This window comes from Semicossyphus pulcher, unplaced genomic scaffold, assembly GCF_022749685.1.
Source record: "Semicossyphus pulcher isolate SPU_LCO1_2020_fin unplaced genomic scaffold, fSemPul1.0.p SCAF_13, whole genome shotgun sequence".
Lineage (NCBI taxonomy): Eukaryota > Metazoa > Chordata > Actinopteri > Labriformes > Labridae > Semicossyphus > Semicossyphus pulcher.
The window spans coordinates 15,336,000-15,363,576 of NW_027211637.1; the positions used below are offsets into that span (position 1 = coordinate 15,336,000).

A 27,577-nucleotide genomic window follows, 5' to 3' on the forward strand; every position below is an offset into this window, starting at 1 on the left:
CTAAATGTTGTTTATAAAGACTAATGACTGTATATAAAGATGGACAACGAATCTCCATCTGCCCTCATTGTACAAAATTGAAGCCAAAATACCCCCGAGGCGGGCGCTGACATCTTGCGCTGGTGACGTTTTTTGGGGGTCTGTGTGCAGCAGTGGATGGAGCCGCCGTAGCCACTTCCACAAACTGAAACACACACTTACACGACAGAGCATTCGGCATATTAAACAGCAGAACAGCTTCTTGTGTTGGTATGAAGCAGACATTCACAGATATGGAAACTTCAGTGACTGTATTGTTTTAGTTACGCCTACTTTCGCCGCTCGTCCTCTTCTCTACAAATCCGGAACAGATCGGCTGCAGGAGCTGGATTTGTCAATCATCCTTTTTACAGCATCAAATAACTCATTAAAAATAAAGTTAATAGATTCTTGGACATAAATCAGAATGATAAGAACTACAGAAAATATGTTTGAGAAACATTTATTTGTCATCTCTTTTGATTTTATAGTTTGACTCATGTCCCATCTGTTAACATGGAGGAGGCAGGCTTTATGACCTATACTGCAGCCAGTCAGCAGGGGGCGGTAGAGATATTTTGGCTTCACTTTTAGGGGGCTGTCGTGTCGTTCATCTTTTTATACACTCTATGATATAAATATATACACACACACACGGATCTGTAGTTTTATGACAGGTAGCCTGTCAGGGAGTGGAAAATGGCACCTCCTCCAATCTGATACATGTAATTGACTCAACTGATGTCACTTGAGTCAGCGTCACAAAGAGCTAATGACTACAAGTTGTGAAGTGAAGTGAAGTTACATTTGTAGTCCATTACCAAACTCTACTAGAGGCCAGAATCTTGATGCAACATTAGCTTGTAGCATAACTCATAACTGTCAGTGGTCAAGCTGCATTGTGGGTAATGTAGGTGCCATGTTTTAACAAGGAATAAGAACACTTGACAAATAAAAAGAAGAAGAGACAATTTTGCATTCTGCCAAGTATTCAATATTTTATTAATCTTCATTAAGGCAATCCATTACAAAGCATTTCACAAACCACAGTTTGACGACAATATCATGTCCAACACCTGGTTTGGAAATTTTTCAGCATGCAAGTCAGAGACCAAGAGAGGTATGTAAACAACCTGGGATCAAACAGGAGTAGTGGTGAGAAGAACCCATACAGTATGTGTCTCATCGGAGCATAATGGAAAGAAAGCAGACGTGGAACATGCTAGAAGTGGCTGTTCATCTCCTAATAACATCCCAGGTAACAAACGGAGCACATGGCCGGCTCACTCGTCAGGGGAATGAAGGCAGAAAATTAAACGTCCTGCCGTTTGGCACAAACATGCACATTGTCTAAAGAGGCCAAGTTCAACGTATATTGAACACAGTTTGGCACAGAGTATTCTTAATACGGGGCTTATGTACAGAATTAAAGTTCAGCCTCAAATAAAATCAGAATGAGAAAAATTAAAGCCATAAAAAGAAAAACTGTACTGTGGGAATGACATCTTTTAGACTGCAAACTAGATTTCATAATAATTTAATGTTTCACAATTGCATAAGTGTCATAATTGTGCTCATTTCATATGTATTGATTATTTGTTTACTGCTGAGGGGAGCGCAGTTTGATTTCCCCGTGGAGGAGAGAGGCCTCTGGAAAATAAGCTTTTTATGATCTTCGAGCAGCCAGAAAAGCCATTTAACTGATTTTGATTAATATGAATTACATAAATATGTATGGAAGTGCACAGAAATCCAAGTACACTTCATGTTCTCAGCTCCTCTCACATTAGCAATCACACTGACAGTGCATGAGCTGCATGCTGATGCTGACTTCACATGCCTGCAAAATGACTTTCAAAGTAAAGGTGGGGAAAAAGTATTTAAGTAGGAATGTAAATATATAAGATATTAATGCATAATAGTTCTTTAAATATATTTTAATGACAAATTTAATTATGTTTATTAGTTATATTCTTTTGGTTTGAATGGCTTTCTGTAGAGGTATTCTGGTATTTATGTGTGTTATGTAAATTAACTTAATGGCCTTATGTCACTTCTGGTGAACTAGTGAGTTTGGCGGCAGATTAAACTGCGTTTGTCTTCTGAGAGAGAAATGTCAAAGCTAATGAAACATTTAAAAGCCAAACAAAAAGCCAAACATGGATCTGAGCCTGTGACAGACGGAGATCACTGCGTCTGGACAGAGTTTCTGCAGGATCGTGAGCACTGGATACATGGGAGCAAAGAAAATAAAACATAAACAAAGATCGTTCAGCAACGTGAATCTTTGAACACAAAAACAAATGTCAGAACAGATCAGAGCTTCACATTCTCAGAGAACAACATGAAGAATCTTTGTAAACGTTAGTCCTGCTGCGTCAGTCAATGAAAAGCACAAAATAAGATCAGAAATAATTTAACCTCTTAATGAAACCCATGAGTGTTTACCTTCTCCTTGAGGCAATGTAAATAGCCACAGTTGAATTGTAAACAAGTCTTGACTTTGAATATTGTACAACAAGGCTCAGCGACACCGTTAACTCTCATTATTCCAAAGATCAGTAGTGAAGTATAAAAAGTACAGACACTGGTAGAGACAGTGAGTTTCAGCCACTGCAGCTGTAAGAGTCCTAATCTTGCAACACTTCATTTTCTGTGAGCATCTTTAACATGAGAGCTGCTGCTGCTGCTGGCAGAGTAACACCTGGGTAACTGAATTTGGATATGTTTCCATATACTAGGCACATTTGGATCGAGATATTGAGTGACTGAGTATCTACTAATGAAACGATGGCCTTTAGAAAGAGATAACGCAAGATTTACACGACTGTAACTGTCCTTTTAAAAACGATTACACAGTCACTTTGAAGAAATGCAGTGAACAAACAACTGGCTTGAATTGAATCCCAAAATGAAGTTGTACCCGCTTAGGTATTAACATGGTATGCCAATGTTCTGTTACAAAATGGACTGTTTTGCATTAGTTTGAAACAATCTGATCTGGGAACACTCACTCCATTTAACACAGTAAAACACAGTGAACAAAAAAAACATACAGAAGAGGATTAAGAAAAATGGATTCGTAACTGTTTTTGTTTTGTACAATCAAAGTTTTCTGTCTGTTACAAGATGTGTGATCGCTCTGTTTTCACTTGGGGAACAAATGAGTTAAAGGGGCGAAAAATAAGTGAGTATTTGTTGACATCAATCTTTCCAAAGTTTATTTGTCAGGTCCTTTAAAAACACATCCCAAAATCCCAGAAAATATCTGTAACGACAACGAATATAATGGAAAGAAACACAAACGGCGAGATGACGAATGAGATATGGCAGCGTGGCTTATGCAGTGTAATTCACCTCTCTGCATACTAACAGGAAAAGCAAGAATGTGCTTTGAATTATTCATCTATTTTTCTGTAAACATTCTGTTTTTCACATAAATATAACTTCATTTGAATATATCCGTGTATTATTTTCTTATAAACATTCCTCCTGTTACCATCGTGTATTAAAGTGATGGTGGAAGACGATGTTAAAGCCATGCTGGGGACATAACGTGGGGTCCTTTTCTTTATCATCATTGTGGCAGCTGCTGGGTCTTTTAAAAATAATGCTTTTCAGCTTATTAACATTATAACCTTTGTGCTTTTATTTGGAGAGTAATTAGTGCATTTTGTTTATATAAATATTAGAAATAGGTATAAGACGTGGTGCTGGAGTATCAGTATGGCGACAGCGCACAGCTAGCAAACATAACATGATCCATCAGTGACAATGACTCATGAGCGGCTTAATAGGTTTTATCACATGCGTTTATATTACAGTCCTTATCAAAGTAGAAATATGGGGATTTTCTTATTACACTGGTCACAAAATATAAGATGGAAAACTACGGAGGAAATATGACTTTCATCCCAACCCTCGGAGGAATCAATGATTTCTGCAGTGAATAAATAAACTAGTATACACATGATTTCCTAGTTCAACACATCGATTCCAAAAGGTATCACAAACATGATACACACTGGCACATTCTAATATATGTATGCCTTCAAACAGGCTCTCTCTACGGGTTCACTTGCTATCCATTACATCACCACTTTGACAGTTTTGACAGCAAACAACTAAAACCTCCTCTTACACCAGGCTCCTTCAGCTGCTTCATCCTTAAGCATTCAGAGAGAAACAAACTCCCTGACCATCCGCAGGTTCGCCCAAAGGTAGTGTCATCGCTCCAAAACAAAACGGAGTCTCATCTTCTTTTCGTTAAGCCAGATGTTTTAAACAAAATGACCCCAAAGTGGTTTCCATTCTTTTACAGGATGGTTGAGGAGGCAGGTTCCCATCAGTGCCGACCCTGCTCGCCCCGACCCAGGTTCTGTGTGCGGGGCTCAGACGGGGTTGGTCTGGGGAAGGTCGTCAACTGAGTACACTGGTGGGACGGGGTTCGGTTTTATCGCTCTGCTCTTCATGTAGGAAATCAGCTGGTCGGGGATCTCGGCCAATACATCTTTAGCCAGCCGCGCCATGCTTAGCACGTGGTTGCCTGTGCGGTCCATGTAGTCTCTGAACGGGACAAACTGTTGTGACAAGGGGAAGAAAGGCATGACGTTATGAACAGGATAAATCATGTGTGGATTATTTATCTGTAGTCCCTTTACATCAGACTTTGTTAAAGCAGTGGATCAAACAATATGCAGATGATGTTGCTATTTATACCTGACGCAAGTTTTACTGTAAAAAACCCTCAGCACAGGTTTTGATTACTAATTTATCTGTTGATAACACCACCAGAGCACCAAGCTTATATATCACACGTGATCAGGCCTTAATGCGCTTTAAATTGAATAGCACAGTAGCTCTTAAATTTACTTTGTGGTATAGGGCGATTTGAGCTGTGCTGTTACATATGGAACAGGCATTATATCTAATTATTGCACAGCTGTGTTAAATAATTGATTCTGATTGGTTAACGGCATTCCAAGGTCTGTTATTTCTTGATAACAGACTGTTGCTATGAAGAACAGACCGTTGGTAGGGACGCGGTTCTAATCACACAATCCGAAAGCCTAACTGTAATCATATCAATCCGCCCAAGGAGTCCGGTAAATTTGAGGCCGGCTTGTTAACAGAGGGGGGAAAGAAAGAGACGAAACAGCAGAGAGAAAGCAGTGAAGGTTAAAAGATGCAAAAAGTTTGGGCAATGACAAAGAGATCTACAAAACTGAACAGCTCATGAAGTAAACGGATGGTGAATGGAAAAGAAAATTACAACAGACTCTGACAGTGACGAGACAGAGAACCTCAATCAGGCGTTGCGCTGATTCCTGCAGTCTGGTTGAACTTGTCTTACTTCACCATCATCATCCATTTAATGTGAGTCATAACAGCTCGGTTGGCTAATTTTAAGAAGGCTACAGAGCTAACGGTTGCTATGGACGCAGCTCTCACTGTGAGTGTAATGGACAATTATCAAACAGAACATGGAAAGATAATCATAAATTATCCCCAACATATTTTCTATTTTAGCTCTTCTCTTTGCTCCATTCATTGCCACCATGCAATCTCTGTATTAAAGTTTTTCTTCATGTAGTGTGGTAATTCAAAGGTTTAATCCAAAAGGCAACTGGACATGGTTAAAGTTCTGAAGAAGCCTTTCGTTTGAGAGGCAAAACTGAAGAAGCCTTCATGAACTGAAAGCTTGTTCAGTGTATGAAGATGAGGGGTGATACATCTTTAAGAACATTAACCATGTCCTGTTGCCTTCTGGATTAAACCTTTAAATTACTATTACCTGGATGACTCAGAATATTCTCAGACATTTACAGTGCTAGAGAGTAGGGATCACAGTAAACAGAAATTCTGCAGTGGAGCTGTCTTTACTAGACATTGTTTCTGAAATACAGCAAATTCCCAAGGCTTTCTTCAAGTTCCGCCTTGTTGTTTTCACTCTCAACGATCTTTACCAGCATCAGAAATGTGTGACAAAACACAAGAGGCCAAAGCTGAGGGATCACAGATCTTAAGGTCGTCCTGTGGCATGTCAGTAGCCACCATAAACTAGGTCATTTTAAAGCAGTCAGATACCACAAGGATACATGTATATGCCTACATCATAAACCCTTTATGCTTTAAAGCAAGACCAGTAGCCTACTCAGGCTTCAAAAATCAGTCAAAGTTTCCTTGATATTGGTGCCAGAGAAATAGCAATCAGCAATTTCATTTTACCCTCTGTAGACTATGAAAGTGTTGTGCTAATTTTATAAAAAATAGTTTAGGAGAATTTATGATAAACAAGATAACATTTTATCCTGACTAGGGTGACAATGGTGACATCAAATTAAGGTTTCATCCTTTGAACGTGTACAGTCAGTTCAAGCTAAATCCACTTTCTTATAACATGTGTATAGAGGAAATATTTGGGTTGAGTTTGGGGTGTTGATAAGACAACTCATTAAGCGTTCATAATGCAAGGGCTTTTTTTTCTGGGGAGCAGGGATGTTAATGTAAGGACAACGTCAATGTTCGATCATTTTCATTTTGTCCTGATAGCTTAAAGGAAATCATCTGGGCTGATTTTGTCAGGGACTAGACGATCTAAATCGCTTTTAAAAACAGTCTGGAACAGAGTTGTTGATAGATCTTATTTTGTTATAAGCATGGCCACTAAATGGGATAAATTATACTTTCAAACCACTATGACATTGGAGAAAGAGGGAGCAAAATATGAGAAGCCTCTCACCTGTACGATGTCTCTCTCTGCCAACTTCCCCCGCGAGGAAATCCTGATGTCATCACCATCCAGCTCAACCATGGCTACAGAGAAAACATTACTTTGTATTAATGAGCTGCCAAAGACGTTCAATTGTTGTACTGATTGATTGTACATTTGCACAAACAAATCCCTGCTGCAATCAGCCCACAAACTGTTTTCCACACATGAGGAAGTTTAGTGACTGTTCTCACCATCGAACTCGGCTTGGCCAACTCCAACAATGATGATGGACATGGGGAGTTTAGCAGCCTGTCACAGACAAGAAGAACAAACAGTGAGTTGTCGCTCGGACACTTGGAAGAGCACGTTCTGTATTAGCTGATAAAAAGCTTGACATCAGAGTACGGAGGAGTTACATTTATAGTTATTAGTATTTTTCTCATCCTCCAGACACAGTTTTAATCTGCAGGCACGGCTCTCAGGAGACGCCAGATCACAGAAACAATATTGGACGAGATAAAATAATGTAAACATAAAGGACACGAAGCATCTTAACAGCTTGTTGGCTGTGTTTCACTTGACATTATGTTACGCCGTTTGGGTTCTGCAGGGACCGAGAGGAAATATGAAAAACATTATTCAACCCAGGAGCCCAAAGGCAGCCAGCATAAAGCAGAAGATCTCTGCTCAGGACGGCACAGTGTGCTGATTGCATCTGCTACTTTTATGGAACATGGAAGAGGTGAGTTAAAGGACAAAAGGTTACTCAATGTTCTGCTTAACAACTCAACAAACAACAGAATTAGAACTGTCAAGATAATATGTACAAACATTAATTAAGTCAATGTCTTTATTCATTAAGTGCACTCTACACACTAGTACTTAACTCAGTGTTTAACATTATGTATTCCTTAAGTTTCCATATAGAAATGTGGAAATACTGAAGCCATATGTTACTAAACACAACCTGAGCCTGCATAATAAAGCTTTAATAAGGCTTATCTTTCTGTGTACAGGTTTCTCCCCTGCATGAATCTAAAGTCCCGGTGTAAAGAAAGTGAAAGCCCTGACTGAATGAATGATATATGCTTGTGGTAGAAGTGCATTAACAGGGGTAAAAGTAGGTCAGCTTTCCTGGAAAAGCCTCCCGAGGGGGCAGGCCTGTCACAGATAGCAGCAAACAGACAGAGGAGGACCACCCTCTCCATGTTCTCTATCATTATTCTCCGTCCATCTCTCTCCGCGTGTTATCTTTCCCTCCATCAGGCTCATTCCCCGTGACCGGCTCTCACGCTAAATACAAGCATTCATGTTTGCCCCCTTTTCCATCTGCAGGAGACCCCGTGAGCAAATTCCCATAAATACCAGATCAGATTCTGTGTACAGAGCTGAATTATTCAGCCTACATCATTTGTTACTTCGCCTGTACCATAAAGTCACTCAGGGGATCTCAATCCATCAATCCGTCCGAACACATACTCCCTGCTATTCTTCAGCAGAGCCACAATAAATATACAGACACTGGTAGCAGAGAGCTTTTCTCATCATAAACATTTAATTGATTTTTAAAGAAAAGCTGTTTTCCCCGTTGGTCGTATTAATGCGAGGCTAAGAGGATTGGAACTGAAATAATTTCTGTATCTCTGGTAGAAAGATGTTTAGCATCCACGTTGTTAAGTGCATGTATCTAAATATTAAAATCCATCCATTCATTTCTTCTTAAAATGACAGTGAAGCGGTGGTTAATGGGTCTTAAGCTTATTTAATGTGATATATTTCCATCAGAAACAGACATGTGGGACAAATTTAATAACAAGAGAGATTTCTACTAAATCCTTAATAAGGCCTACATAAGGTTTTTAACACTTAACATAAAGGGACAGCTATTTACCATTGACAAGCTGCTTATTAGCAACATCATTAGCTCTTAATAAGTCATTATAAAGAACCTAACATTGCCTTATACTGCAATACCATAGGCCAACTATAAGGCGGTTTACTAGGGGTGCATGATATTGGATTTTTTGCCCTTATCCGGTATGCCAATATTTTCCAACCCTTTTTGCCCATTTTCGATACTGATATATTAGGCACATGTTTTTTTCCACCTGATTGCAAAGAACATAAAGTATCCCCTTTAGTGGAATTGATATCATGCCTACTCTTATTGTAGTGGTCCACTGGCAGATGCAGAAATAACACAATACAGTGCTTTGAAAATGTACACATTCACTGGGTAAGATAAGAAAACTACTTAATAGTATGTACAAAATGCCATATTTATTTGTATGTAACATTTTCTTTCAAATAAACTTGTAATATTCATACAACTTAGACAGGCTTGGATGATGCTCTCTCTGAGACAATCCTGAGCAACAACTAGGGCAAAATTTACTGCACAGAACGAATACATGAAATGAAATCTGACCTTGCTGTCCGTTTCGGAAACTTTTCAAAACTGCCATACCGCATACATCTTGCACCCTTCTTCACACTTGATGGAAGAGGCGCGGTGCAGGCCGAGGTCAAGTTTTTTAGGGAATCAGGCATAATTAAACGTTGATTTATCGGCGGAAAATATTGGCAGAAAAATGACATATCTGCCGATGCCGATATGTCATCTTCAAGCCATTATCTGCATATACCGATAACATGCCAATAATAACGTGCGTCCCTACCATTTACAAAATGTTTTCCATAAATAAACTCCTAAGTACAGTATTCATGGGCCTCATAAGGTGGTAGTAACGCAATACTAAGCAAAGCATATGAAGATTGTTATTTATGTGTGATATTTAGGGGGTTATTGAGGGAACAATCCTTGTTGATGTAGATATGATCATGTGGTATAATGCATTAATAGGTGCTTTTTGATATCTAATATTGAGCTAATATGCTATTTGCTATTGTATGGTAGCTACCAACACGTTTATAAGAATTAATTGGATAACTCAATCCAACGCCACCTTCATCTGCACCTTTTTGATCAGGAGCATAAGGGTGATAAACTAGTAACAGCAAATTACATTTGACTTAATAAATTTCTGTGACCAACCCGGAATTCACCATAAGTCATCTCAATGTATTTAAGAGTTATCATATGAGAGGGAGTGATGATGTGACATCATGACTCTGATTCGGTCATAGGCACGAGGCCACTGAAATTGGCCTTTTGTTGCCAAGCAACCCAAGCATTCTCCTACACTCTGTGTCTACAGGTTACCACAGATCAGCTGTTTTTTATCATGTACTTTTATCTGTAGGTTTTAATTTATGATGCAACCAGTGAAATAAGATTCTGCTGTGTGATTCAGAGGTACCAGCTTGATCAATGTAGACATACACAGTCTGATGTAATGTATTCAGAACGCTTGGCTGAGGCGGAGGGATACACACAGTGAAAAGTCCCAGTGCTCTATATCAGCACTCATGGAACACCTCTTGTCCAATCAGATTACTTGGTCACAACTAACTGTTAGGATAATCATCAGTCAAGCTTTCTCACAACACTTTACATATAGAGCAGGTCTAGAGAATACTTCAATGTTATGGGGAGGAAGATCTTCCTTTATCAGGAAAGAGAAGGATTTTGATATACTTATAATGAATGTATTTACATCTATTTTTAAAAACAAGAGATTAATGAACTTGGTGTTGTTTGGGTTTGGCTCTACAGTAACAGTTTGTAATGACTGTGGGGTTAAAGAGGTCAAAGGTGAGAGAAAGTTTGAGTTTGTACGTAACTTTCAGGGTATTTTTAGGTGTCTAAAGTTTCCCAAAGAATTGAAACTTTCGGCTCTTTGCGTGTTTCTAAATTATAAAACATTCATGGCTGTTATTGTGTTAGTGGTTGAGCCAGTCTTCTATCCAGACAACAAACCGACACCAGCAGACATAATCTAATACCTGAGGACAAATTCATTTACAGTTTGTCCTACCAGGTCTTAGAGAGAGACACCTTTTCATAATTTAAAACCCTAAAACAAAATTTGAAGCTTAAAGGAAAAACATCAAAGGAAGTATGTCCCCTGAGGTTCTCCTGGCGATGTGTGGACATATTAGTCACTGGAGGCAAAGCTGTGCTGGTTTAGGAAGAAGAAACCGGAATAAACAAAACATTACAGTTTGGTTTGCAGCGGTACCTGAACATTACTGATATACAGATATTCTGCTCTGTGTGGTTTAAGGCTATCTTTGAATAAACACCACAGCATCAGAGAGCACAAATAAATAGGTGCAGAGATGAATACTCCCTGTAACCCTCTCAGGATGGCTAATTTCCTAAGGGCAAAAAGAGGCTAAATGCAGAGAGGAACAGTCCATTCAGTTCTTTAATGAGTGAGCAGGAGAAACGGAGAGGGGAGAGGTGATAGCAGGACACAGCAGGTTCAGGCGGAGCAGTGCAGAGCAGCAGACAAGATCTTAAAAGGAAGGTGTGGCTGTTCGAATGGTTTGATTAACAGTCGCAAATTCCCTTTAAACCCAGTCTGCTGGGGGTCAGAGCGCCGTGCTGCTGTGAGGGTCAACCTGGCCGATGATGAGTGCGGATGCCGCACTCAGCGCTGTCATAATTCAACTTTAAATGAACTCTAATGAATATGCAAGCACACAGCAAAGGAAGAGAGACACATTGATACTTTAAAAGCTGGTGCAGATGGTGTGCTGGATAAGACCCTCGGCTCTAATAAAGTGAACCTGTTGACCTGAGAGCGAATCTCAGCTGAGCCCCTCAGACTCCTGAGGGACTCAATAAAAAGGAAAAAATATTGGACAAACACAGCAACTGAGCACACGGGGAGAAACAAGTGGAGCAGAAAACATCACATGAATCCTCAAATGTAGAGGCTCTGGTTTAAAAACCGCCGGAAGTAACAGAAAGCCTGGTACAAGTGCCACAGTTGACTTAAAGCACCCGCAATGGTTGTGCCCTGCTGAGCCGAGAGGAACAGAGAGAGAGAGAGAGAGAGAGAGAGAGGTGAACATCCTCCGGTAGTTTCAGAACAGCACTTACATTCACTATAGCCTCCTTGGTCTGAGCCATGTCTGATATGACGCCGTCAGTGATGATGAGCAGCACAAAGTACTGAGATCCGTCCTGCACCGCTGCTGCATACCTGAAACAGAGAAACCATCAGCACACAGGTCAAGTTAAAGCGAAGCACAGATGAAAACAGATACGTGTTCATGGACTTAAAGAGATTGTTTTGAACAACCAGCGAGACAATCAAAGATCAGCGGGGCAGCAGCCGCTGTGTCAGAGATAAGAAAGAAACATTAAAAAACATGTTCTTGAGAAACAAACTGCCCCCTCGCCCAGCGGGTGACACAAGCGCTTTATATAGGCGTGTAAAGCAGTAAAATATGCTGTATAGCTCTTCGTGTCTCAGAGGTCTAACCAGGCACTATTACGAAACCCATCAGAGACACCACAGAGAGTGTGGCCTAGTTTCAATCGCCCATCACTGGCTGCTCTATGAATAATTTATTAAACTGTTTATGCAAGTGCTGCAGTCTTATTCTTTCAGAACATTATTGATTGACTAGCGCTCATCTGACCGGACTTGATGAGCAAGGGGGGAAAAAAACATGACAGATCATCTTGAGAAGCAAGGACAGGTCAGAGATCAGCCCTTAATCTCGCTCTCAGTTTGCTCAATTTGTGTGTGAGGGGATTGAATTGTAGTCACAGAGCGTGACCTGTCAGTGAAACAGGCAGTGAAGGCGGGTGTTTCGGAGTCTAAAGAGACATTTGTCTTCTTCAACCTGCAGGAAAACAATGCAGGACATACACATGGAGACATTCGACCACATTAGCAGAGCATTAGCAAACTGGTACAACCAAACCCACTACTGTGTTATAGCCTGTCTACATTTCAAGAATATAGAACTTGCACTATTAAATATATCAAGGATTTAACATTGTATTATACATCTAGAAACTAGCATGTACTCTACATCAACACATAAAAACACTGCCTGCTTTAATTAATGAGTCAGCTACAGTACATGTAAACCCTCATTAAGAATTGTTCTCAATATCTAATGTAGACATCTGCTTCTGTGGTTTAATCTTTTAAACAGCGTTTCACTCAACTGACCTATTTCACTTGTTGTAACTACTCAGGGTCTCCAGCATCTCTGAATAATTTGAAGTAGTTTTACTGCATCCTTACTCTGCACCCTTTAAATGAAGTGGAGTTTTATAAACTCATGAAGTTAGCGATTGCGTTTAACCCAGACTACTCAAAGCCTTAATGTGTTGGGCATAAAATCCTTATAAGAACTTTATTTATTAATGTTTTTATTCCTGGAAATCTTGCAAAAAGGTCTGCAGGGGACTACTTTCACTCTATTTTTAAAATTTTTTTTCTTCTTGTGTCAGTGTGGATCGTGAATGGAAAGGTTGTATCCTTCCTCTAGCTGCCTCTGCACACATGAGTGGCAGGAAAAGGGAAATTAAACTGTCAAAGTAACAAACATCAGGTAACAAGATTCGTGTTTTTACCACGGCACTGAATTATTCCCTATTCCATGTCAGTCAGTTGTTGAGTTAAAGTCTCAGTTAATAAGATCCTGTCCAATCTGAACCTCAAGTTGTACTGGGAAAGTTTGAGTTAATGCAACAAACATAAATCATTTTCCCAAGGTTAGGAGTTAGAAACATTAAGCAGTGACTGCATTGCAAGATAAATGTGTATGGCATGTAACCCTTTGTCACATGTTTTTCTTTTTTTGGCTTTATTACATAGGACAGCTGAAGAGAGACGGGGGATGACATGCACCAAATGATCAGCAGACCGGGAGTCAAACCTGCGATCAGTGCGACGAGGACTGTAGCCTCTGTTCATGGGGCGGCTGCTGAGCTAAACAAGCGACCATCACAAGTTTTTTTATCATTAACATTATAATTATCATACACACATTTAAGAGATGGAGCGATGCCTGTGAGCTAGTTCAGGCAGGCAACTCGAGCTGCACTGATTTCACACTTGATGTGCGTCATTCTCCACAATCACGTGACAAACACTTCCTCACAATGTGGCGGTCTATTTAAGCTGCGAGATTTCTGGTCTCTTCCTCTGCTCTGTCATTGGCATCGCTGCCCTGCACCAGAACTGAACTCATACTTTGAGCCCTACCACCAACCCAGCATCCACCTGCAGGCCCCGGCTTGGGGGGTTTAAGATTTTATCTCATCACTCCTCAAATTTTTGCCTGTAAAATTAATCTGCGAGGAGTGATGAGGTCGGAGCCCAGACGCCAAACACAAGCTATGTTCAGCTGCTGCAATAAACATTCAACCTATTACAAACCTGAGTTTTCTGACTGAACTGTCATTGTAAGCAGATTTACTTGTGTATTTAATGTCGAAGACTAACTTATCCTGTGAATACCTATACACGGAGGCTGGTGTAACAGATAGTTAATAAAAATACAGTAAAGCACAGTTACTAATATAAAATATGTCTGATGTTGACAAAAACTGCACATTGACGTCTTGTTTTAAGACATATAAAATTCTCTGCTTGAAATAATAAATTGTGTCTGATCTGTTTTTTCTACAAAATAAGTTTAATTGCCTCCCAAAGCATCTCCTCCTTCTCCCTCATTAAAAATTCCTGAATCTGCATAGTCCCCGCCCACTATGTACGATGTTTCTACTTTCATAGCCGAAAACAAAACACGTCTCTGCCATCATTTAGAGGCAACTTGTTGTAACTTAGCTAGCTTGAAATTAGTAATTAGTATCAGTAACTTTAACGTTAGTAGTCAGGAGTGAGTTTGCAAAAACGGTTACAGCTGGCTCACGCATCGCCGACGTGGTTGCCATAGGTTGCACATAATGATATGCATACCGTCAACCCGTCCATTAACGGGATTGGCTGCTCAGGTTTGTGACATCTCAAACCTGCCAATCTGAAAACGTGTTGTTCAGCCTGTCCTTGGTGCACTGCAGTTTAAAAGCTGACAGGCCCAGCCATGGAGATGACTGCTGATGTTGTCCCATATATATCTTGTAGCATAAAGGCCAGGCGAGGGGGTTAAAGTGATGCGTTTCTTTAAGGGGTAATTGTTAATTGAGGTTAATTATGCATTAAATATAATCTACAGTTCAGATCTGCAGTGAACAAACCTGATTCCAAGATTGAGTCATTATTATTCAACTCCAAGCAGAGTCATGAATCATCATCACAGGGGCCCAAGTCCCAGATTGAGTCCAGTATGAAAACACAGGTCAGGAATGAGACAGTGTCGACTGAGCCTCTAGTTTCCAACACAGTACACTTTAAACACTTACTAAACAGTGTGACTCATAGTCACATGGCTGAAAGGCTACACGACTTGAGTACAGTAATACATACAACAATGACAACACACAACTCTTCACTATTGCTATTGACCACATTAAAGCAGAAATCAATGTTTGAAGCAAAAAAGGAAACTCCTTGGGACATCACATATAAAATGTTATGCATGTGGGATTTGCCATGTTTCCTTGAAACAATTGAGGCAGTTTATATTCATGCACACACATAAACCTACACAATCACACATATATAGGTACCATACCTCAGCAGCACCTGCACATGCCTGATTACCATTTCTCCCCATATATACCATCCAGCTGATTGTTTATATCCCCTTCATTTGTTCTACTCCGTTCACAGAGAATCCATCACCGACTGTGTTATAGCTCTGACGGCGTGCATGTATCTGGGGAATATAATTTACAGAGTGACCTCCCAGATGTGCTCTGTGTTGTTCACTGGGACGGCGATTTGTGCTTTTACCTTGCCACATGATTAACAACAGGAGAGAAGTTGGTGGGTCCATACAGCTGAACCGTCTTAAGGCTTTGGTGGTAAGCTTCGAGAATCCCCTCCATGCCGTTACAGTAGGGGTTCTCAATGTTGCCGTTCTGGGAAAAACAAAAACAAAACATGCACTGAATATAAAGTCAGAATGGAATACAACATGGACGTAACAAGGAATAGCTGATGTAAACAACAACGTGTTTGAAAGTAAAGAGTAACTTTATAGGCTGAAAAGCAATGAGGAAGTTTGACATTCATCTGTTGCACTTCTGACCACAGCTAGCATTAGTGATAGGTGCAGCTGTAACCACACCCAACAGTGCTGTAACAGTGTACTGACACAGCAGAGTACACTGCTACATCACTGCAGCAAACTACAAAATCAACCCCCATTGATCAGCAATAAAAACATTTTCAGCTACCAATACATTTGTCTTTTATCACTTTTACATCCTGCATGTTTACAATAACCTCCAGTCTAAAATGAAATTAATATCAATTTAATCTCTTTGCATTCATTCAGTACAGATATGAGTCTTGGACATGTTTAGCTTAGCTAAGCACAAGGACTTAAGTTGTGTTTGAAATTGTTTCAATTAAACAACTCGTCGAATATAAAGTGTGCTTTGTACAATGGCTAGTGAGAATCATAACACTCTTAATACTTAACTTACATGATGTATGTTAGAGAGTAGTTTATAATTGATGCGCACTAATTGAGAGAAATATAGCATCATGTGCACAAACGTAGAAAAAAAGGATGGAAGAAGAAAGGAAGGACTGAAGTAATGCCCATGAATATTTCCTTTAATGACATGTAAGCCTCTTTATATAATGTAGTCCGATAGAATTTCCTGTGTGTGAAATGTGTGAAAATAGTGCCTTTAAGTGAAAGAAAGTATGACGTGAACGAGTACAGCCTTGATTAAAAGGGAGGCAATGCCTGCATTAAGATCATATCCAAATGGGTCTTTTTGCACATGTATCTTGTGGGTTAAGTTAGTCATGTAAAAACGTAAAGACATCTTAAATCCATTTTCCATTCCTGCAAGGGTGGAAGTAATACAGTAGAGCTAAATACAAAGATGTGAAGACTGTTTTCAATCAAAGTAAAGCTGGGCTTCTTAGCTTCTCTACTGGATGAAAAGGATATCAGTGAAACGAGTTGTGACTACGTGCTCTCTCCACATCCAGTGAAGCAGTGATGTAGCCATTGAGTTTGATGTAGCAGCTCACACTTAAAAAGTGTATTTAGTGCTTCTGAGCCGTGAAAGATGACATTTTGGGCTCCTCTCAAAGAGCTGAATAACATTTTGAAAGCATTCTTTAGTTCCGGTGACGTGCCTCAGAACTTTAAAGGTTAGCTTCCTCGACCTCGAGGCGTATTTCTAACAAAACATGTATGACAGTAAACTCAACTCGAACTGTAACTTCACTTTTAAACTCATTTAGAAGACTACAGCATGGAAGAATGGAGCTTCAATTATATGCTGAGATGAATCTTAATTTGCTAATTTCAGTGGAAACATGGAGTGATGCAGACGTTACCCTGTAGACAGACTCCTCATTAGGCTGTAGCATGCAGCAGCCGGAGCACATTAGCTGGCAGAGAGGAGCCAAATTGATTTAAGAATCCTTCAGCCTCACAGAAGCTGATTTGCACTATAAAAGGTAAATGAAATTCACTCTGAATTATGCATGTGAGAGGTGTAGCGGCATTCATCTCAGAATGCACACATCCATATTGCACATGAACACAGAATGCTTAGGAGAGAGCATAAACACACGGTCGAGTGCTCACATCTAAAGATGCCCACAATCACTTTCATGTAGAGTCGGTTTAAGTTATATGAAAATATCTGACGCAACTTGAAAAATAGCCTGATAGTGCACCCACCAGAGGGAACTCATGGGAGACCCTTCCATCAGGGGGCAGCTTGGCACCGAATCCCAGCGCAGGGAACATCTTATCACTGTCGTAGTCCTGGATGATCTCGCCCACGGCCTTCAGGGCCATGGCATAGGCGTTCATCTGGTACGGGTTCATGTAGTGCAGTGAAGTGGACTGGGATGGATTTCCTTTCAAGACAAGAGGAGTCAGAGTCAGTGATGCAAACGGTCAGACAGACAGGAGCAACCAGAGAAACATGTGAACCAACATTAAATTGGAAGGTCTAAGTCAGAGATGGGGCCTGATGTAACCATGGAGGTTAGAATCAATTTATATTTTTCTGTTGGTGTTTTTAAAGTTACGGACACATTTTGATTTCTGGATTGACCATAGAAATGTACCCACTGATGAAAGCCTTTGCATTTGCAGTTTATAGTATTATTATGGACCGGGTGTCTGTGGCGACATTCGCTGTAAAAATCACAAGCAGCGCCCAGTTAATGACGCGTTTTTCATCACCCAGCAGTGGTTGATCTGCCAGAGAGGGTAGGTGGAGCTAAGCAGCTGCTTTTCCGGTCTCTGCAAGTGTTGCGAGTAAACAGTAATCTACTATGGCTGAACAAACCAAGAAAAGATCGATGACTCCAGATACAACTTCAAAAATAAGTGAAAATCCAAAGAAAAAGAAACAAAGTCGACGCTCAGATGAAGGCAAACTAAAAAGTTTAAAAAGGAAAACGACCGTCAGCGAGGAAAATCAACAGTTGCAACTGTAACAAAGGGAGCCAACCGTGGACGTCTGGTTATATGGGACATATGCGCCCACAATTGCCTTTTAACGCCATTAGGTGCCGCCAAATAGAACGAAACTGAGAACTTCGAGATTATATCTTTAACATAAAAAAGTATAAAGAATAACGTACAGTATATTCTATTATTTGAGTGAGCATCATGCTAATTTTGCAAATGATAAAGTTGGGAATAATGGGTGGCACAATTTGTAATAATACCTCATAATTTCAGATGAATACGATAAAGTGGATTAAACATACAAAATTTGCTTCTGAAATGTTGTTGATTGGGAGTATAAAGTAGCATAAAATGAAAATACTTGAGTAAATTGTACTTATGTATATTTCAATAAAGCCTCTGAGGATGTGAGCGACTTTGATAAGGGCCAAACTCTGATGTTCTAGAGTCTAGACGAGTGGGTCAGAGCATCTCTAAAACTGCAGCTCATGTGGGGAGTTCCTGGTCTGCAGCAGTCAGGACCTACCAACAGAAGAGCTATAGTTGCTCAGATTGCTGAAAGCCGCAGACCGGTCAGGGTGCCCATGCTGACCCCTGTCTGAAGTGCCTACAATCAAACATCAGAACTGGACCATGGAGCAATGGAAGAAGGCGGCCTGGTCTGATGAATCAAGTTTTCTTTTGTGTGTTGACTTGGCCTCCAAAGTCCCCAGATCTCCATCAAATGGAGCATTTGAGGGATGCGCTGGACAAACAAGTTCGATCCATGGAGGCCGCACCTCGCAACTTACAGGAAAGGATCTGCTGCGTCTTGGTGCCAGATACCTCAGCACACCTTCATATGTCCAGTGGAGTCCATGCCTCGACAGGTCAGGGCTGTTTTGGCAGGTGGTCCTAATGTTATGGCTGATCGATGTATACTTCCTTCAGACACACAGTGTATGATCAGAGGTGGAGTTTAACTTTTTTTATGTTTGTTTGTGCATCTCTTCAATTGTCCCTGAACGCATCATCATTTCTCATATTTTTGCTTTGTCTTCTCTTCACATCCTCTTGTGAAATTACACATACTTGACATCGTTTATTACGTGACAAGAAGTTGAACAAGAGAGGAGATACAAAATTACAAGCAAGAAGACAAATGGAGGAAGAGCGGGGTGATGGTAGGAGAAACACTCACCATTTGATGCAGTGAAATCAATGGCCACTGTGAAGTGAATCTGAGTCCTGAAACAGACGAATGAGAGGAAAGGATGCTGTTAACAAAAGAGAGGCAGGGAAGCTCGATGCTGCAGTTTAATGAGGCTCTGGCAGGTTTCACTGTAGTGTCTGCTCAATCTCTCATCTGAGAGGAGGCGTGACAAAACACAACCCAGAACAGTGTCGATAATTCACTTTTATAGACTGTGCCACATCTAATCAAGGCTTTATTATTCAATATTAGCAAGCAGAGAGAGAGCGCGTGTTTTATGGTCAAACAGCATCTAAAGCAGTTTTGATCTTGAAGTTTAAATATCTTTAAAATGTTAGCAGCACATAAATTCAAAACCACAAACACATCTCACATAAACCTAGAAAAACTGAAGGCTCTTAAATGTTGCTGCAGCTGGCTTAATGACTTGACTGAACGCTGAGAAATATATTCTTTCTTTTTTACGAGAAAATAATCCCAGTCTTCGCTAGCTATGGTATGAACAGTGGAAAATGTGACGTTTTTCATTCATTATATCAATCTTAAAAAGCAGCCGTGCAATATTTCCAAAAACTACAAGAGACCTTTTATTCATGAGCTCGTAATGATCGCCAAAACCCTGAAACGAGACTAAACATGGCCTAACTAGTCTCCGCTGGATTTTCCCGTTTTACCCCCCGAGAGAGAAACGAAGAGCGAGGGGAGGGGGAGCAGAGATCAAAGTGTGTGCCCTTTCATTGTGATTAACACTGATTGCCTTTCCTGACTTCACCGCCATTCAGATATTCCCACAAGCCCGGTATCGAAGATAATGGCGGCTTCCTCCTGGGGAGACTCTGACCCCAGCTCATTAATCAGCATTGAGCTGGACCGCTCAGCTGACAAAGGGGAATTGATACAATGGCAATGCCGCCTCAATTTGAACGTCTCTGCTGATTTCTCTGCTTAGGTTTCAGTGATTCGCTGGGAAAGCAAGATGGTGGGTTAGAGTGAAGGCAGAGCGCAGGACGTCAGTCAAACTGCCAATTACAGGCCGGTCATCAGAGCATTACAGGGAGGTTCATCCACAGACATTAGCTTAGTGCTGCAGTGAGAGGAGGTAGCATTGACCAGTGTCATTTTTTTACACAAATACATTTACAACACACATCCCATTTAAAAAATGAATATAATAATTATTATAACAAGATAGAAAATAAGTTATGATGGCCATTTGCCACTAGATCCTCATATTTAGACTTAAACAATTAATTAAAAATACTAAATAGGCAACAGATTAATTGAAAATAATGTTGAATCTTAACTTACATTGAATTCAATTTAAAGATATCTGTTAATATTCCATTACAGGCCCATTAACCACAGCTTCAATTAGAGTTATAATAGAGAAAGAGGCCCTGAGTAACATCACCAGAAAACCTGATTTCCCCAGGTCAGTGATCAACTTAGGAGCCCTTTAAAAGTAAGTTGACTATTGGAATATTAAATTAATATCTATTGATCTTTGTGTGAATTATCAAAACAAACATGCAAACTTTTCTGCCCAGTAGCCTAGAGAATTGCGTCCATATTTGGCTCCACATCTCAAAGATTTACATCCAATGCAAACCAAGAAGTGTGCTCCTGATGTAGCAATGTGTGAAGTAACAGTGCGGAGGTTGAGTTGAGGTTGTGGATACGCGTTCACAGTTTGTGTTCCATCACAGGCCTGGTGGTATTAAAGCTTGCCTTGTTATTAACAATAACCAAGATCTTTCTCCGACTGCCAGAGAGCTCAGCAACAGTCTTTGTCAATATGGCTCAGATTTGTTCCAGAGCAGCACATGAGCAGAGAGTAAATGTAAAAAACAAAACAAAAACAAGCATGTGCTGTATGGTAAAAAAAAACAAAATACTTTTGAGTGAGTGAAATAAGCATATTTTATTTTCCCTAAATACAATCCCACCCAAACCTTAAACCTACTGTTGTAGCCTTTTGCAGACATGGTAGTGGCATTGAATGACTTCTAGGTTCTGTAAAAATATCCAATTTCAGTCTACTTAAATGAGAGGACTGCTAACTTTCTTGGCACATGTTATTGGTGAGCTACTAGATCAGCTTCCTATAATGCCCTTTTCCTGATGAAATTAGCACGTTGACGCGTTTTTTTCAGACCCGTGAAGACTGCCTGAATAAATGCTGATTGTCTCTTTTCCCATTGCCAGTGGAGTATCCTCCAGTCGGCCTCTTGTCAGCTGCATCACCGTCTGACGTCACAAACGCGTCGGAAACAGGGTTAGTAAACAGCGAAGATGTTAAGGTGGTTAGGTTCAGTGTGTGTATTAAACACTGCACTGACAAATTTGGAACGATGTTCTAGCGCTGCTTAGACGGAGATGGGCGGAATTTGCAGCTGAGATGACAAGGAGTTGCAGACGTTACCGATGGAGCATAGCATCGTGCCGGAAAGGGAGCGGAGATAAGCGTGTCGACACAGATTTTGTGTATCAATGCCGATCAGAGACGAGGCGATAATTACCCGGGTCTCCTGCAGAGTCATTTGACCTGGGTCTGAATGCTGATTGTAACCTTTCCCACTGAGCAAAGACGCCGGATGTTAGAGGGTGTTAGTGGGTTTTTTGACCAGAGGGAAAGGGGCTTAAGATTTGTATATTATTGTTTATACATCTATAGCATACACTGTATGTTTAAGGAGCTACAATATGACCAGTGTTCGTTTATATTTCAATCAATTTAGTCTTACAGCTGCAGCTACTATCACTCAGTCCCTCTCTGTAGTGAAAGCATTTCTCATGAACAGGTTCACACATCAGGTGATCCTCAGTGCAGCCTCTTTCTATTAGAGAATAGCACTGTGAAAGGAACAGGCCAAAAGCTTGGACACACACAGGGAGCTGAGGGGTCAGTCTAACACCTTCCATCCCACATATGGCTGTGTTCAGCTCACTGGCCTGCAGTATTTGTTGATTTCACTTATAAAGCACAGTTGGGATTTGTTAAAGAGCTGAGCCCACAAATAATTTGGAGTCTGGAAAATCAATACCGATTGCTTTGACTGATGCTGCGTTGTTGTCTGTCTGCAGGTGTTTTTTGCAAAGAAGCAGAGGCTGGAGGCCGCTCTGAGGTTACTTCTTTATCTCTGCAATCTTCACATGTAACGTCCTCTAGAGCAGGTCATCTTTCATTTTTCAGCCTCTTTCTTGAGTGATGTATCGCTCCGTGGACCAATTAATGGAGCAGAACGATTTCCTACATTTTATCAGGAGTTCATAAATCTGTCAGCAGCCTTTAAATCTCCTCTTCCAACCTGATTCAGTGCAAATACTTTCTAACAGGCGGTCCAATCATTCCTTGCGTGTTTCACTCTGCCTTTTCAGCATCCGTTTTCATACTTTTGTTCCTCTATAATGACTGCCGCTCCACCAGTTTGTGTATCACCTTGAATTACTGCACTGGTTTAAAATAGGCACAAGCCTATCGGTGTCATGTTGACTTTCTCAGTTCGACAAACACCATATGGCAGGAGTCTTTGTAATGTGAAATCCCTGCAGTCTTGGCAATCTGGGATGGCTGGGATATTGTATGTAATGTAAAACGGTGTGACAAAGAATGCAGCGAGAGCACAGCGACAGTCTCATCAGTATGTGCTGGGAATGGGCCAACCAAGACGACATCAATGAGCAGATTGGTGCTTTTCTAGTATAATGAAGTGCAGGCAGATAAACACAGGAGTGTGGATTTGGATTTAGAAGCATGTGTGTGTGTGTGTGTGTGTGTGTGTGTGTGTGTATGTTTGTGTGGTTTTGGGTGGAAGAGTTTTTCTTTATTATAAAGAAGCTATTTTTTCCTGATTTTCATTTTACCATAAACACCACAGAGCTTTGCGAGCGTATCTTTGACTTATGTGCAAGCCGAGCATGTTTTAATGAGAATATAAACTGTTAAATTAAATTAAAATGCAGACTAACTTATCTTATTAACCAGCAAAACTAAAACAATGTGAAAAATACTGAAAGTACTTCTATTAGCGCTGTGAAGTGTCTGCTGGTATTCCTTTTAAGACTACATATAGCCTCAAACAACCACCATCAAAAAGGTAGGGCAGCCTGTGAAGAGCCTGAGAGACAAAACACAGGGGGAAGAGTCCAGCAGGCACTCGCTGCTGCTCGTTAAGCTCAGTTTCTGTGAACGTATGGTGATAACTGAGGGCGAGTCAGATAAAAAGTATCTAAGATCTCTCAACTGCACAGTAAGAGAATCATGTTTGGAGAGAATTTCGTATGAAAATTAAACTGAAGCTATAAAAGTGAGAGGGATGAAAGTGGGATTTTTAAAAGTGAGGGGGACATGATGACCCTATCCCCAATGGAAATGACAACCTTGGATATTTAGTATGTTAGCAATAGAAGCCTTAAAATGAAGGAAAGTAGTTCTGAGAGTGGCGAGAAAACTTGTTATCACAGTTTCTTGTTGCAGCGTCTCCCCAGACATAAGACACAACTGTACATGAATAGAAACAAAGTTTCGTCCTCTCCCAGCCTCAAACAGGAACAAGACTGATGACTGAAAAATTAAAGCAGCAAAAAACATAGCAGCACAAAAAGAAACCACTGTGCATAAGGGATCGTTCATGATTTCCAAATGTTTAAATGGTCATTAATTTATAAAAAGTAGAAGTTCATGCGACTATTATCTCGTCTTAAAATATATATTTTTTCCATTGTTTTTACCGGCGCCTGGTTGTAATGCGGTACTACAGCAAGACGGTGGCTGTAGCGCATCTGAAAGCTGCTGCTAACCAGTGGTGGGTAGTAATGGGTTACACTTAAATTGTACTTCTAAGAGTACTTGTTTTGTAGAATACTTTTACTCTCACTCAAGTAAATTTGCGACAATTATGTACTTCTACTCTGTTAGATTGGGCTACACAAGTCTCGCTACTTTTATTGACACCAGGGTTGGAAATTAAGCACCAACCAGTCCAAAGTTTAACTGCTGAGGATCACTTAATGACTTCACTACATACGCGGACGTGTATGTGAAGTGGACAGCGGTACTTCCGTATGACAATGACATCACTGTAGAATCCTTTAGCAGATGCCTGCGACGTCTCTGCTGCTCAGTTTACTTCATGGAGGAACATGCACTCAGATGATTTCTAGAGCATAGGTCTTTGAATAATGGTCGAACAGTTACTAGTGAATATCGAATAGTATTTAAGCTTGAAATGCCCATCCCTGCTATGCATGCAGTCAAATAATACCTTAAAAAGAGGAACGACTTTCACAGCGAAGAAAAAAGTCCTGATTTCGAGAATCTGCGAATATCAAAGGCCAGTGAAAGAAAAGGTGTGCTCCTGTAAAAGTGCTGCAGTCTGACCGCTAAGTAAAATATACAGTTTCAATTTCTCCCTTTTCAGGACAACAGGATATTGTGGGATGAAACTATTAAACCTTAATAAGCTCTCCACACAATGGAGCCCCCACAGAAGCCATTACACGGCTGATCTCTCTGCAGATTTAATTTAAAAAGAAAAGATTCAACATCTGAAGAAAAGAATATAAATCTTTCATTAGCCTGTGAGAGTCAGAGCAGTGTGTGGCTTTTGGACTTTAATTAGCCCATATTTGACTATATCTCTGCTCCAATTGAACGGTAATGAAATTTTTTGAAAACCAATTCACGGTGAAAGCAGAGCGGATGTGATGGCGAGTCTGGAGGAGAAATTGCTTTCCTACACTCGACTTTAAAAAATCATCTAAAATGCATCGTGTTGGTTATCACCTGTTAGAGGGGGAGCAGTAAAGCAAACACATGAAAAAGAACGAATCAATAGCAGGAATCTAAAATATCCAATTTAGGTCTTGGATCAGATTTATGCAGCTTGATGCGGGCTCTGCTCATATTCATCATCAGCCTCTGTAGGGCTCGTCTGGCAGCCTTTCAGCTTCAGCTTTTTTATTTTTCCAGTTGCTTGTTATACATTTTTATGAGCTGAGGAACATTCATCTTTTTTCACCCGGCTACAGGAGTACAGATGCCAAATCAAAACTATCCAACGACCCATTGGACAAACACTGACTGTGCTCCGTGCCAGAACTCATGCATTGCAAATATTCTTTCTGCAGATTGAAGAGTGAATGCATGAAAATTAAACAAGCATGGAATAAATCAAAATCAAAATCAATATATTTTGTAACTGTTGTTTGACTAAAGTCATTTCCAATTTCCAACATAGGTTGGATAATGTTTTAATATCATTTTTTGGGCCATTTTGTCTTTATTGATAAGACAGCTGAAGAGAGACAGGTGACATTGGTAGAAGAGAGTGAGTGATGGCATGCAGCAAAGAGCCGAGGGCGGGAGTCAAACCTGTGGCTGCTGTGTCAAGGACTGTAGTCTCTATATGTGGGCCAACCGCTCTACCCACTGAGCTATACCAGCACCTATAGATCATATTTTAAAATGTCTGTGTCAGATCAATCCTGGAACCCATCAGCTGTCATCTGACGACAACATAGCCTCTGGGGCCAACATGTCGTGAACATGTTGGGCGTGTCCGGTTTAGCCAATGGTAAATGACTTCCAGCCAAGACTTCCTTTTCCGTGCGCTGCATTGTTTACAGTCCAGTTAGCCACTAGAGACTGTGTGTTCAGATCAAAAGTGAAGCGAATTTCACTCCTCTAGATTCGTCAGCACAATAAATGAACATACAAACAATGAACACTGAACATGCATGTAGATGTCTGTTTATAGATAGATATAGATAAATAAGATGCCAAATCGTCATCAAATGACCACTGATGGGAGCTGGGATGTCATCACGGTGGATTACGTTCCGCCTGCTTTTCCTCTCTACATGGACTGTTTTTCCTGCATACACCGCAGCCTGCTGATACGTGATTGGTCAATATTACTCAGACTAAAAGCGTACTACAAACGGAAACCAGAACACTTCCTGTACTAAGCATTCACGCACCCGCCTACAGATTCTACATTTTTGTGTAGAATCTGTAAATAGAGATTAGTGTAAGAATAACAAAAGGATCCATTACAGTACTTTGTATCAGAGATGGATTCATCTTATTTTTCTATACTGGTGAGAGTGTGAGCTGCTGGTTTCCTCCGATGCTATCTGGCCAATTAAACAGTATACATCTCACAATTAGGGGAAACATACATTTAATCTTCATAGGCCGTTTCCCAGCACCCATTGCATGTTTGCCCGTCCCAGTGGGGCAGATCTTTGTCTCTAATGAGGTTTTTTATCATCCTTAAGGTTATTAAGGGTGGGGCTTCCTTTCATACTGTGGGTGTTGTGAAGCCCTTTGAGACAGCAACAGTCTTTACAGGTTACACAGATAAAACCTATCTGCTGAATCTTCAGTAGAAAATAGTCCCTATAAAGACCGATAAGACTTAATGTTGCCTAAAGGTTTTCTGTTAAATTGACCACAAATAGCAGCTCCTTCTCCTGAACCCTCCTCGGTTTAACGCCGCAAGTCTGGAGTTTCATTTTCCATGGATACAGTTAATCTCACCACTCAGGGATAAGCAGCACGCTCATTATTTCATCCCTCCACTGCCAGCACTAGTAATCTTGTTTATTTTCTTCATCAGTCTGTCAGGCAATCTGCCGCTAGCAGAGAATCTGTTGAATGCTATATCTTTGATTTTGCGTTGAGAAGGCAGGACAGACATGAAATTATATCTCATAAATCTATCAGCCACAACAGCCTGAATAGATCATGGAGATATACTGAATAACAGCAGTGCACAAATAATATATCAGGCTTGTATATCTACAATTTACACATAATGGTCCAGGGATGCCTTCAGCGCACCGGAGGAAAAAGCACTTATTTTTCTAGCGAGGCGCTGGCTCGTAAATAAGCGCCACGGGAAGCAGAGGAAAGCCAAACAATCATAATTCAGATACAATCTATACATTTTTCCAATATATGGATCAATATTTCAGCTCATATTGGTTTTACTCGGGAAATAAGGCCCGGACTCGCCTAAAGAAATAGATATTACAGTGTTTAGGACAGGTGGTGTAAATCAGTGAGCACACAGGGAAATCAATATATAAGTAGACCAAACAGCGGTCAAGACAAAATGAAGCTGAACCCATAAAGATATAAAACTGCATTAAAGGAAACCCGAGTTAAATGCTGTGGTTCTATACATTGT

At 40.4% G+C, this 27,577-nt stretch overlaps 1 protein-coding gene across 2 annotated transcripts in view; it reads right to left on the minus strand.

Annotated features, from left to right (window-relative positions):
* Window positions 1-1,004: 1,004 nt before the first annotated feature.
* Window positions 1,005-27,577, minus strand: part of cpne5a (copine Va) — a 79,514-nt gene continuing 52,941 nt past the window's right edge. For both annotated transcript variants that reach the window (XM_069659868.1, XM_069659867.1), the window contains 7 exons: window positions 19,371-19,417; window positions 17,447-17,628; window positions 15,526-15,653; window positions 11,745-11,847; window positions 6,985-7,042; window positions 6,761-6,834; window positions 1,005-4,598 (listed from right to left, as the gene is read on the minus strand). In XM_069659868.1, coding sequence (XP_069515969.1) covers window positions 4,410-4,598; window positions 6,761-6,834; window positions 6,985-7,042; window positions 11,745-11,847; window positions 15,526-15,653; window positions 17,447-17,628; window positions 19,371-19,417 — 781 coding nt within the window. In that variant the 3' untranslated portion in view covers window positions 1,005-4,409. The remainder of the gene's footprint in view (window positions 4,599-6,760; window positions 6,835-6,984; window positions 7,043-11,744; window positions 11,848-15,525; window positions 15,654-17,446; window positions 17,629-19,370; window positions 19,418-27,577) is intronic.